Below are 12,591 nucleotides of genomic sequence, written 5' to 3' on the forward strand. Positions count from 1 at the left end.
CATATATGCATATTATTTTTATATGTGAGATTTATTTGAAATTTTGTCTAGCCTACATGTAGTTAAACTATAGCAACTGTCATCATAATTGGGAGGTGATACCCCAGGTTTTCCTTGAGCACTCTGAGGCTTTTGTAGTAAAATGACTTTTGTGTTAGGGGGTGTCAGAGAACACCAGAGCTGGTCAGTAGTTAAAATGGTAAAAACAGATTTTATTCAGAAACTATTGCAGTAGGGGAAAAGAGACCTCAGTACAGAACTGGGCTCAATTTCAAATACAGTATGAACAAGTGGAGATTTATAGTCAAGGAGCAGGGTGAGGGTCGCTGGATGAAAATTACTAAGAGGAAACATCAGGAGTGAGGGGGGATTCTAGCTAAACTGACTTGACAGGATTCTTGATAAAACTGGGTGATGCAGAGATGAACACACAAGCCTAGAGGTCAAGTCTTCATTGGGAAGAGAGTTCAGAGGAGCCTGACTAAAGATTGGTCAAGGAGAAAGTCTTTTGTAGGGGGTCCTGTGGGCATCTAATATTTATCTGGGTGTATCCTGACATTTTCTGTTTAGGTGTAAGATAACACAGTTTGAGAGTTTGTGCCTATACCTGAGTTGTGAGTGAGTGAGTAAGTCAACGACTGTGTGTGTGTGTGTGTGTGTGTGTGTGTGTGTGTGTGTGTGTGAGAGATCATGATTTATATTGAGGGATAATCTTCCCTTAAGTGTTTGCTGATGTCTACTGAAAAAAAAAAAAAAAAAAAAAAGCACAACGTGAGAGTTGTGACTTAAGTTTTGTTTGGGGCAAAATGAGGACCATAGCCTGGGAGACAGCCTCTCAGAGAGCTCTGAGAAACTGCTCCAAAGAGGTAAGAGGAGAGGGCAGTATGTATGCGATTTTGGTGAAGGGGCTACGTCCAGTCAAGCACACATTTTGGCAGAAGGTTGCTGCTGGTCCCGAGGAGAGGATATCTCCATTAATGATTTTAGTGCTTTTCCAGATAAGAGGAGATGGAAGAAACTGGGCCCATAAAATCTTCTCCTGAAAATGTCTAACTATCTGAAGGCCCGTTCTGCCAGTTTTTTCCCAGAGCACAGAGTGCCTCGTTCCCGATCTCCACCCTGCACTCCTTTCAAGGTGTGTTGAAGGTCGGCGAAGGCAGTGGCTGGCGACTTTCTTCTTGCAGATAGTAAGCCACAGTTTTTCATCCACACTGATCAGGAGGAACTCCATGCTGTATTTCTTCTTGGTTATTTCTCTCCTCGGTTCCCACACGTTTACAATGTAAGGTTTTCAGGGAATCCCGTCATTTTGTTATTTGGGGCAGTGTTTTCATGCCCCAATGTTTTGTGATTTGCAGACATGTCTAAATAACTGCCATCTCCTGAGTGGGGTCAGGCCAAGCCCTTCCTCCAGTTTATAATTTGGAGATTGTGGCTTGTCAGCGGATGTTCTGTTGTTTAGAGTGTGCTCTGACTCACATCATTAGGTTTGGTGATAAAATGTCAGGAGCCCTGTAATGTTGGAAAAATTGTCAGGAATTTCCCCTCTTGTCAGGAAAAATGGTGAAACATGTTGAAATAGGCAGAAAAGATGACCGGCTGTCCTGATTAGAGCACCTTGCTGAATGAGTTTTTGTAGGGGCCTGCATCTTTCTCTGTCTTTGAACTATTTTACAACACTGTGAGATGTAGGAAATTGATAGTAATACAAATGATTATTGTCCATAGAAATGAAAATGCATTTTATACTTTGGAATGCAATTGATTGTTGCCCTCAGGGTATTTCCCAGTTCTGCGTCTCTTAGTTAATTCATTTCACTTTCCTGATTGCCTGTTTATGTGTATTCTTTGAATTCTCCTTTGAACTGATGGCAATGGCTAACTTCCAGATTGACTTGTGAGTTAATGACTTAAATAAAATCTTTGACATGTATTAATGTTATATTTGTGTTAGAAAATTTTTACCTTTTCTTTTTAATTGCTCTTTGACGTCCAGAAAATTCCCATTTCCAAGGGATCAGTTTAGCTCAATGTTTGCTTGGGTCTGTGGCCAGAGTTATGGGGTGTTATCTATAAATCTGAAAATGTATGTGCTATAGTTCTCTTTATTCAGTACCTTGAATACCATTCAGAATATTTTGGGGGCATATATTGTATCTTTAGTGATTTTACTGCATCACTATTTCTTAAATCTCTGCGATGGGTTTAAGGGTTGACTTCAGAAATAGATGAAAAAAAATTGTTACTGGCCCAGATGAAATAGCCTATTAAATAATAAAAAAAATAAAACCCATCTGGCAGGGGCTACAGTCTAAATTCCTGACCCAAGTGATGCCCTCTGCATGAAGTATGTTTGCATTTCAGTGTTTTTAAATTATAAATAAACACATTATAGCTTCCTGCTGGAGTCCTAAGAATTTTGTAACTTAACAATAGCTGTGGCTCTTTAGATTTCAAGGGTATTCTAGAGGAGGCAGGTAGAATAAAGAACCACAGGAAAATTAATTGGCATATGACATCTACCACTGCAGCCAGAAAACACAACATTCTTTTTCCATGTACTTACTGCTGTTCTCATCTCATAACTGGCAGCCTGAACAACACAGTGGCAGTGGTGGTGGATAGTTTTCTTGAGCTTACCTATTTTATTCAGAGGCCTTTCTTCATTTGAAATTCATGCCAGAATTCTCAGCATCGTTATTTTGCAAGGATGATAACAAATTACCTGAATTTTACATATGGGGACCAGGATCTCAGTGGGATATGGAAATAGGAAAGTCTTCTCAATGCAGATAACTGGGAACAAGAGGAACAAGAAAACCATCATGCAACTGCATGCCTGGCCTAGGCTCTTCTGCACTAGGAGATCTTGGTAGGCCGAATACTATCCCACCACTCCCCCCCACAAAAGATACCTGTGTCGTAATCCCTGAAACCCGTGAGTATGACAAAAAAAGGCTTTGAAGATGTGAATAAGAATCTTGAGGTGGGGGGTTTTCTGGATGGGTCCTAAATACAATCACAAAGGGGAGGAGAAAGAAGGCAGTGTGACCACAGAGGCAGAGAATGGCAGCAGCCACCAGAAACTGGAAGAGGCATGGAGTGGATTCTCCCCAGAGCTCCTGGAGGGAGCGCAGCTTGGTTGACATCTTGATTTTGGCCCAGTGATATAGATTTTGAACTTTTTGCCTCCAGAACGGTGAAAGGATAAATTTCTGTTGTCTTAAGTGGCTAAGTATGTGGTAATTTGTTGCAGCATCCATAGAAAACTAATACAGAAAGAGAGGGGAATCGAATGGTTTGGGCTTACCTGTGTACTCTCGTATTCTGTTTGAATGTGAAACATCCTTATGATTACTGTTAGACTTCGGTAACCATCAGGATTTCATATTCAAAACTTTGACCACTCCTTCTCTTTTAAAACAGTAACCTTCTATTTTAAGCACAGTGGCGTTGTATAAACTGAAAACACTGGTCAGTAAACAAAAGGCTTGACTTCTGCTCTCAGCTATGCTGCTTACTAGCTGGGTATCTCTGAGTAAATCGCTTATCCAATCTGAGTATCATTTGAACAATGGGAATAATATTCCCTGTTTTTCCTAATCCACATAATTATTATGAGTATTTAATGATATAAATACATGTGGAAAATAATGCTCAACTATTAATTATGCTCCCTCAACCTGTAGCAAAGTTATCATGAGCAATTTTGTCCATAGATCACTGAACACATGAAACATTTTTCTCCCTTAGATTAGATGCTAGAAGTGGAATTTGGGGTTCAAATTTTTGAACACGTTCAAGATCTTGGTACACATTGACTGTTTCTCTCCAGAAAGCCTGCACACTTGATTCTCTCATTGGAAGCACACAAGTGCTCATTTTACTGCACTGTTACCTCAGGGAGTTTAAAAAAAGAAATATTTTAAATGTCATGCCAACTTGATGAAAATCATTATTTGTATTTCTTTGGCAAGGTTCAACTTTTTTTTATATTCTCCGTGGCCATTTGTGTTGTTCTTTAATGAATTGCTTGTGTTCTTTGACCATTCTTCCAATAGTTATTTGTCCTTTTCCTTACCGATCTTTAGAAACCCAGTATTCTTTTTATTTCATATTTTTAATTTTTAAAATTGTGGTGAAATATACACAACATCAAATTTAGCATCTTAATCATTTTAAGTGTCCAGTTCAGTGGCACTGAGTACATTCATATTGTTGTCTAGCCATCACCACCATTCACTTCCAGAACTCAGAAACCCAGTATTCTTAAGTTAGTTAACCTTTGCTATGTGTTTCTTCACCAGTTTGTTTTGTTGTTTACCTTTCCCTTTTGTTTATGATGACTTTTGGTGTACAGTGTTTAACATTTGTACGTTGTCAAATTTAGTGACCTTTATTATGTTTTCCTCCCTCCGTCCCTCTCCTCTTTTCTTACTTCCCTTCCTCCCTTTTCCCCCTCCTTCCTCCCTCCTTCCTCCCTCCTTCCTCCCATCTTTCCCTCTGGGAAGCCTTTCCCATTTGGCAGTTTTTATTGATTTTTTTTTTACATATGTAGGTTTGCCCTCAGTTGGCAGTAAAACATATTTGAAATCTAGACTCTTGTCAAATAACTTAATCTTAAATCGTCTGTTACCAAACTTTGTAAAAAAAATTTTGAGTGGAAAAAATACTCTTCAGAGATGATTACCTGAAGTATATACTGAATCTTAATTCTGGGGAGAGTCCTAATGCAGCATAAGGCCTTTGCTTCCAGCCTGGTGATTACACCTTCTCTAACTCTCAGTCCCTTCTCATTGTATCATAAGTGTATGCAGAAGTTGAAGCAGGGGAAACAGAGACTCAGGTTGTTTGTGCCTTTTCCTGTTACCACTAGCTCCTTCCCTATATCATCCTCTATACCCACATTGCCCTTAAGAAGGATAATAATTCTACCACTAATAAGTGCTAACCCAGTGTAGCTTAACATGCCTAACATTTTACAGACATTATCTCAATTAACTGCCACAAGAGCCATACAAGGTAGGAAATACTATTATTGTAATTTTACCAATGAAAAATATGGTTGTTTTGAGAGGTAAAGTGGCTTGTCCAATATAGCACATTGGTTGTATGTGGAGGAATGAAATGTCAATTCAAACTCAGACCTGATTCCATGGTATTTTAACTGGTATTAACTGGTATTCTTTCCATGTATACACACACACACACACATCACATACACACACACAAACTTCCCCACCTGGTTTCCTGATGGTTATGTGGCGATATTTCCATTCACTCCTGTCATTGATACAGTAAAGGAGGCAAACAGAGTAGATTAAGCAGACTAGCAACTCCTAAGATACTGAACTGAAATATTTTGGAGTAGCTTTATAACTTCTCTCATTCTTGAAACGTCTAATGACATTTTGTCCTCGTTCCTCTCAGCTCAAGCATCTCACGGGTGTAATGTGCTCTGAGCAGGGGAGGTCAAGCGAAGATAGAGGCCAGAGACAAGTGGGTTGGTCTTATTTGGCGATTGTAATAAATGGTCTGTGTTACAGTCTGTGATTGAAGGCAGCTTGCTGTGGTGGGGGAGATTGAGCCTGGGAGAGCTGCTTTAAAAACCGGTAGTCTTTTAGTTAGTATTTGGATGATTAATCATTCTACCTTCTGTTAAATTTTAAACAGAGTGAGAAATTAGGTCAATGGGAACAGTTCTCCTATTTCTTTCTTTGAAAAATTTGGGACAGTGACAGCCTTCAATTTGCTAGGGTTATTTTGCTTTTACATTCATATCTATCAATGATTTAGAGCTTAAGAAGCCTGCAAAAAATAGGGACATGTGCTGTTACCTTTTGGGGTGGGTGAGACTACAGTTCCCTGGTCACCCCATGAGTGGCATATTGTCGTGGCCCTCATCAGATCCTCAGTGCCTACTCAGTGCCTGGCATGGTACATTTTTGATCAAAATACTGCTTGGTATGGAAGGAGTGGGGGAAGAATAAGGGTCAAGCAGAGAGAACAGTTTGGAACCAGGCTTCCAGGCAGGTTTGGGGATGACTGAGAAAGCGCAGTTGTCCCATTAAAATTGGCTCTAACAAAGGCTTGTCTTTGTGATTATTTGCAGGAAGATTACCACTTTGAATATACAGAATGTGATAGCAGTGGCTCCAGATGGAGAGTTGCCATTCCGGATTCTGCAGTGGACTGCTCTGGCCTGCCTGACCCAGTGAGAGGCAAAGAATGCAGTACGTTTTGACTTTCTGACCATTTGTTTTCCTGATTAAACCGTAAACCCTTCATATGAGCCCGAGGAGTTACCTGTAGTGCGTATAAAAGACCTTTGAAAAAAGGAACATTGATCTAGCAGAGCAAAAGCATCCTTTCTCGACACTCAGTGCCCTTATGTCTGGTCTGTAACGAGACACAGGCAATATTAAAGGGTGTTATTTTTATTTGTTTGTTTAAAAAAATCTGGTTTACTGTCTTACTTGAAATTCTAAAGGGCAGAGTGGCAGAATTTCTATTTAATAGATTTCTTTTTTTCTTTACATTTTAAGAGACTTTTCAAAGATTTTTGATACACGTAGTAATGTTTGGTATGCATAATATTGTTAAACACATTACATAAAATGTACCATCTTAATCATTTTTAAGTGTACAGTTCAGTGGCATTAAGTACAGTCACATTGTGCTTTCATCACCAGCACACATACACACGCCTTCATCTGGCAATGGATTTCTTTTTTTTTTTTTGCCATAGAAATATTATAATTTGACTTTATAGTGTAATGTACAGAGAGAGAATTGATGACTATCACATTCAACAGCTTGTCTTTTAGCAATTAAACAAGTTTGAAGTGCAACATTTTGAATTAACAGAAATATGTCATGAAATTTATTTTCATTTGTAAACTCTACTTTTTAAAATCCTTGAATTTGGTGAGTCACAGGTTCCTACAGTGAAGTCGTCTTGGGGTGTCCTAGAGTTCAAAGCTGGAATAAGACAGAGATTATTTTGGTTTTCCTGCAGCCTTCCAAATGGTATTCCTAAAACCTGAGTTCTTTTGTTCCCAAATTGAAGGAGCAGATAAGCAAATTAATTAAACAGGGAGCTAATTCCTTCCTCTTCATAGAGAAACTGTATCTCTATTACCAGCTGGAGGAGTTTTAGCATAGGTGTGGGTTTACTGATAAAAGAGAGACAGGAAGACGGCAAGTCTTCGGAGGAAAATTAAGGAAGAAAGCCATTATTTCTTGGTGAATGATATTAAATGAATATAGAGAGAACCTAAGAACCCAGGTTACCAGAGAAAGACTTGGGTCTAGCAAGAATCTTAAGAGGATAGTGGGGTCAGTGGATATGAAGATGATCCAAGGCTGGGGTATATGTGGCCACCTGTGCAGAAAGAGGACCAGCTCTCAGTGAGGGAGGATTGCAGTTAAAAGGGAAACAGCCTGAGTATTGCCTGTGGCATTAGCTCATTGCAAAATTGCTTCTGTCACCTTCCTAGAAAATCCGTATGTCATTTATCTATATTTGCCTTTTACTTGTGGGCTAATTCCTTGGTTCCTTGTAAACAGCCCTATTGAGGTGGAGTGTGTAAGCATTTTGAATACTACTCTGTATCTAAGTGGTGTGCTGCTGTTGGCTGGTACTGGCTTTTGAGAACTGATTGTTCCTTTGAAATGGGCCATGGTGGAGTATTTACACCATGGGAATTGGCAAACACTACAAATCAGGTGCCTCTTGAGAGCCGGTTGTTCAACACTTACCAGGACACTAGTGATTAAATTTATTGGCCAAGGGTTTAAAAATCTGTTTCAGAACTGATGCTTCAATACAAATTATTTCTATTTGAATGTTGCCAGGGATGTTTTTGCTCATTATTTACTATGATCTTCCACAGATAATGTTATGAATTTGACATGCCAGCTTGAACTGCTCTAAGAACTTGGTCTAGTAAACTCACTATTAGTTGTTTATCACTTTAAACGATGATAGTACTTACTTTAAAAATGATACCCTGAAATGATACTACTTATGTCATGGCTGGGGCTTTTTTTTTTTTTTAAAATTAATTAATTAATTTATTTTTGGCTGTGTTGGGTCTTCATTTCTGTGCGAGGGCTTTCTCTAGTTGCGGCGAGCGGGGGCCACTCTTCATCGCGGTGCACGGGCCTCTCACTATTGCGGCCTCTCTTGTTGCGGAGCACAGGCTCCAGACACGCAGGCTCAGTAGTTGTGGCTCACGGGCCCAGTTGCTCCGCGGCATGTGGGATCCTCCCAGACCAGGGCTCGAACCCGTGTCCCCTGCATTGGCAGGCAGATTCTCAACCACTGCGCCACAGGGAAGCCCTGGGGCATTTTTTATCTTGGTAGTTTGTCTGAAATCTGAATTTACACGTATTTTTGTGTCGTATACTTATATCAGCTCTGGAAGTTATTAGTCTGGCCTCTGATTGTGACTTTTTTTTTGTATGGTAAAGGCAAGTTATTTTGAAACTCACTGCTGAAGGCAGTTATGGTAATAACTGAATATTCCTTCAGTGGCTTAGATTTTCTACTGCTAGTAATAGCTACCATTTCTCATATACAGATTACATGCTAAACATCGTGCTTGGAGCTTTTCATCATTTTCTGTTGTATCCTCACAACAACCATCTCAGATAGCTAGTCTTAGTATTTCCACTTTACTGATGAGAAAACTCAGGCTTAAAGTGGTGAAATAAGTTACTGCAGGTCGGGTCATATAGCCAGGACATGGCAGATCTGGGGTTCAAGTACAGACATGTTTGATTCCAGAGCCTGTCTCTTACCCACTGAGTTAGATTGCCACTTGAAGCTGACAGCCTGGAGGAGCTTCCAGGGCCCCATTGGGGTGGGGATGGTGTGGCATAATGCTCTGTCACTGGCCATCGTCAAGGGAAGGTATTCGATGTTTGTGCTTCAAGGATAAAAGAGGATGAAAGTGTTGGGGTTCAGGAGTGGCATGTTACTTGCAAGCTGCGCCAGAGTGAGGCCCAAACCTGCGATGGGGGGGTGATGCCCACAGACACTAGACTCAGCACTTACATTTTGGTGATATGGCCCAGCAGTTGGGCCACATGAAAGAAAAGAAAAACGCGGAACGTGGCAGCTTCAAGTAAGTGAAAAATATTTAGGGCGATGGTTGTGTGAGACATAATTTCCCCAGATCCTAGTGTCTCTCAGTGAAGCAAAACCCAGAATGTGGCCTCGGTGGAAATTCCTATAGATTCTTCAAAATGTAATTAGCTAGATCTTTCCCCCTTTCTCAGAAGGAAGCAGTAGAGGAGGCCTTTCCTTAGGAAAGGGATTATGGGAATGTTTATGTAGCACCTGTACATTTTTTAAAAATAGAATTGATGGGCAAGCTATATTATATCTTTATTTTTAAAAAAAATCATGTAAAATCTGGCTACAAGGCTCTGAGTGAAGTTAATGAGAAGTCAGGCGTCAGTTTTTGCTGTGGCGGATCCCAGGACTGTATGTGAGCTTGAGGCTTGCTGCCCTCAGGAAGTGGGATGCAGAGACCTCTGGTTATTAACTGACACAGCTTCTCATTGTCCTGCTGTCCCCTCTGCTCTGGAAACCTCAGTGTCTTAGGCAGTGCTGCAGTGGGCCACTGAAATGACTTCATCTCGCTCCTTCCTTCTGCTGGCTCCAGGCTTAGCTCCAGGGAACTTTGCTGCTTCTTCCAAGCCCTGGTGCTGAGTCTTGTGTCCGCGGGCATCACTCAGGCACAGCTTGCAGGTAGCATGTCACTCCTGAACACAGCATTCATTGCCTCCTCCCAGAACGAGGGGATATAACCCCTGTTCTGACTCCATCCCTTCTCCGCTGCTGCGTCACTTCCCTCTTGCATAAGAGTTTAAAAAATCTTCCCTTGACTCTCTGGGTGTCCTCTTGACTTCCTTAGATTGTCAAAAACAATAGTCATTTTGGAATGGTTGCCTCGGTGGGGTACCTTCTCTCTCTCTCTCTTCTCTCTTCTCTCACCAACCACAGAGGGGAGAAGGGACTTTTTGTTTCAAACCAAACCTTAGAAATAAAAGCCTGGCTACTAGGAGTGAGGAGAGAATTCCTTTACCTATTGCCTTACATATTTTCAGAAAAGTCTAGAGCACTGAAGGGAAATAAACATAAGCTGTCTCTTCCTTTGGGGAGTGTGTATCTTCTATTGCTTACTCCTTCTCGTATTTCTCCGCCCCTGACTTCAACCTTAACGCATCATTTTCTAATTGGGGATGACTATTTAAGATATTTGTAATCCCATTTGGTATGTTAGCATCAAGTTATAGTATTGTGGGCATTGTTTAATCTTGTACTTCAGTATTTATATAAACTAATATTCGGTTCTTAGATTAAGCAATGCTATATACAGGTTAGAAAAAAACGCCTTGACTACAGTTGTTTTCCTTTTTCCATTGTGTCTCTCAGATCTATTGTCATAACCTACATTTCATGGGCCTTAAGGAGTAAGCAGAGGTGACAGTTTGAGTCAACATCTTTTGATTCTAGTTTGGAGTTGAAAGAGAGGAAGGATTCTCATGGAAAGAGAGTTGGCTTTAGCTTCCTGGGTGGGATATTTAAAAATCCATTTTTGGGGGATCATAGCTCTTTGAAGTGTAGGCTCTTCCCCAGGATTCAATATCTAGTCTATTTCAGTTGTGTAGCGTTGTTATTGGTATGGCAGCCAGTGCCTCTGGGCAAATTGAGTAGGTTGGTATTGAATGGTGATTGCGTAGCATGCTGGGAGTCTGTTCTGTGGAATACTCATCCCAAGAAATATTTCATGTTAACAAAAAAAGCGTGTTGAGGTTTTTTGTCGTGAAATACCAATACTTTTAAAAAATGATGAATGCTGTATCCCCTTGATGGAGGGATGCAGTCCACATTTTCATAATAAAGTCTCTGAGAAACATGGTAATTATTTATAGAACATTTACTGTGTGTTAACTGCATTCTGTTTTACCCAGAGTTTCCCAAGTATATTTGATTATAGGACTCTTTTATCCAATGGGTAGTTGCACCCTTTTGCTAATTCCTGCATATAACGGTTTTGGAGGAACACATATTTAAATACACATGGCAGGCTAATTTAGTAAATTTTTATACGTTCTTACTTGTGCTATGATTTAACTAATTTCATACAACTTCTTTGCTCTGTAAGTCTCAGTGGGAGCATTACCGCATGGGTGTCCAGTCCCAGGCCTCCCACAGTTCGTGGTCAGGTGTGATATACACCTCAGACGAAACCCCAGATCTTCAACAGACTTGTATGTCTTGAGCAAAATATTTAGTCCACAGGTATTTATTGCGTTTTAATTCGTTCACTAAACATTTGTTGAGTATTTCCTAAATTCTTGATGATAGGGATCCAAAAATAAATGAACAAGAGATTTCTGTTTTTCCAGGACTTTTCATTCTAATAAGGGAGCCCATGGGTAATAAATTATTTTGAGTATGGGGCAAAGTGCAAGATAGATACAAATACCTAGCGTGATCTTGCTGGGGAGGGAGGGAGTCAAGAGGACCTCACAGTGAAGCAGGTGTGAGTTTGAAATGCAGACTGAATCACCTTGGAAAGTTATCTGACCCCTGGCAGGTTTATCTGAAAAACTGTGCCCTGACTTCGAGTTGAGACAGGGATTAAATGTCATACTTAACGGGCCGTACGTGTTAATTTTCTGAGGATCTCTGAGGCGAACCCTGAAAGAAGGTGTTCACGCACTCGATGAAGCAGAGTGGCATTTGAGGGAGAGGAAACGCGGGCAGAGGTGCAACTTAGAGGCAGCACTGGGTTTTCCTGGGGGCTCTGGGAGGTCTGGGAGGATGGCACTCAGGGAGAATGTGAGCAGGGACAGAGATTCTGACAGATCTCAAAGGCTCAGTGTGTTACACCAAGGACTTTAACCTGGAGACGGCTATTCGCAGGTGTTTGAGGGCTTTAAATGGAACGATAAATGTAATCTATAGTGCCCAGAGTCATAATTATATAATAATATAACAGTGAAAATAACAATAAAATGTATAATAGCCAATCTTTACTTGCTGTATGTCAGGCAGAGCTGTAAATGCTTTACAGGTGTTCAGTCAAACCCGGTCATCCCAACAACCTTGTGAAGGAGGCACTGGGATACCTCCCACAGGTAGGTCAAAGGCAGAACCGGGATTTGGAACCGAGCAGTCTGCCTCCTGGGTCCGTGTTCTTAACCCCTATGGTGTCGCGCCTCTTTGGACAGGACTACAGTGTTTGTTGAACAAGTTGTTAGGCCCCTTCTTGAGGCATTGTGGTCACCTTACATTTACCTCTTGATAGAAACATGATGCAAATCTCCTATAGGTAAGTGGAGTTTTTAAAAGATGGCCTCTAAACGCTCCGATATATTGCTTGGGGGTTTATTTTAATTGATTACTGACCTGCTTGTAGATTTTATTCTTAATTGTGTCTATTTTTCTGAAAGGTAAGGGAATAACGTTCTGAATGTAAGGCACATTTGTGTTATATCCTCAAATACAATGAGGATATAACTGCTTATATCCTGGCTTAGCGTTTTTTTTTTTTTTTTTCTGTGTCTAGA

At 40.6% G+C, this 12,591-nt stretch overlaps 1 protein-coding gene across 4 annotated transcripts in view; it reads left to right on the forward strand.

Annotated features, from left to right (window-relative positions):
* ELAPOR2 (endosome-lysosome associated apoptosis and autophagy regulator family member 2) overlaps positions 1-12,591 on the forward strand; it is a 289,732-nt gene that overhangs the window by 88,885 nt on the left and 188,256 nt on the right. For all 4 annotated transcript variants that reach the window (XR_009008903.1, XR_009008904.1, XM_007170278.3 and 1 more), the window contains exon 2: positions 6,113-6,233. Coding sequence is in view for 2 of the 4 variants with exons in the window: in XM_007170278.3 (XP_007170340.2) it covers positions 6,113-6,233 (121 nt within the window). In the remaining 2 variants the exon portion in view is untranslated. The remainder of the gene's footprint in view (positions 1-6,112; positions 6,234-12,591) is intronic.

The sequence above is a fragment of the Balaenoptera acutorostrata genome, chromosome 7, assembly GCF_949987535.1.
Source record: "Balaenoptera acutorostrata chromosome 7, mBalAcu1.1, whole genome shotgun sequence".
Taxonomy (NCBI): Eukaryota; Metazoa; Chordata; class Mammalia; order Artiodactyla; family Balaenopteridae; genus Balaenoptera; species Balaenoptera acutorostrata.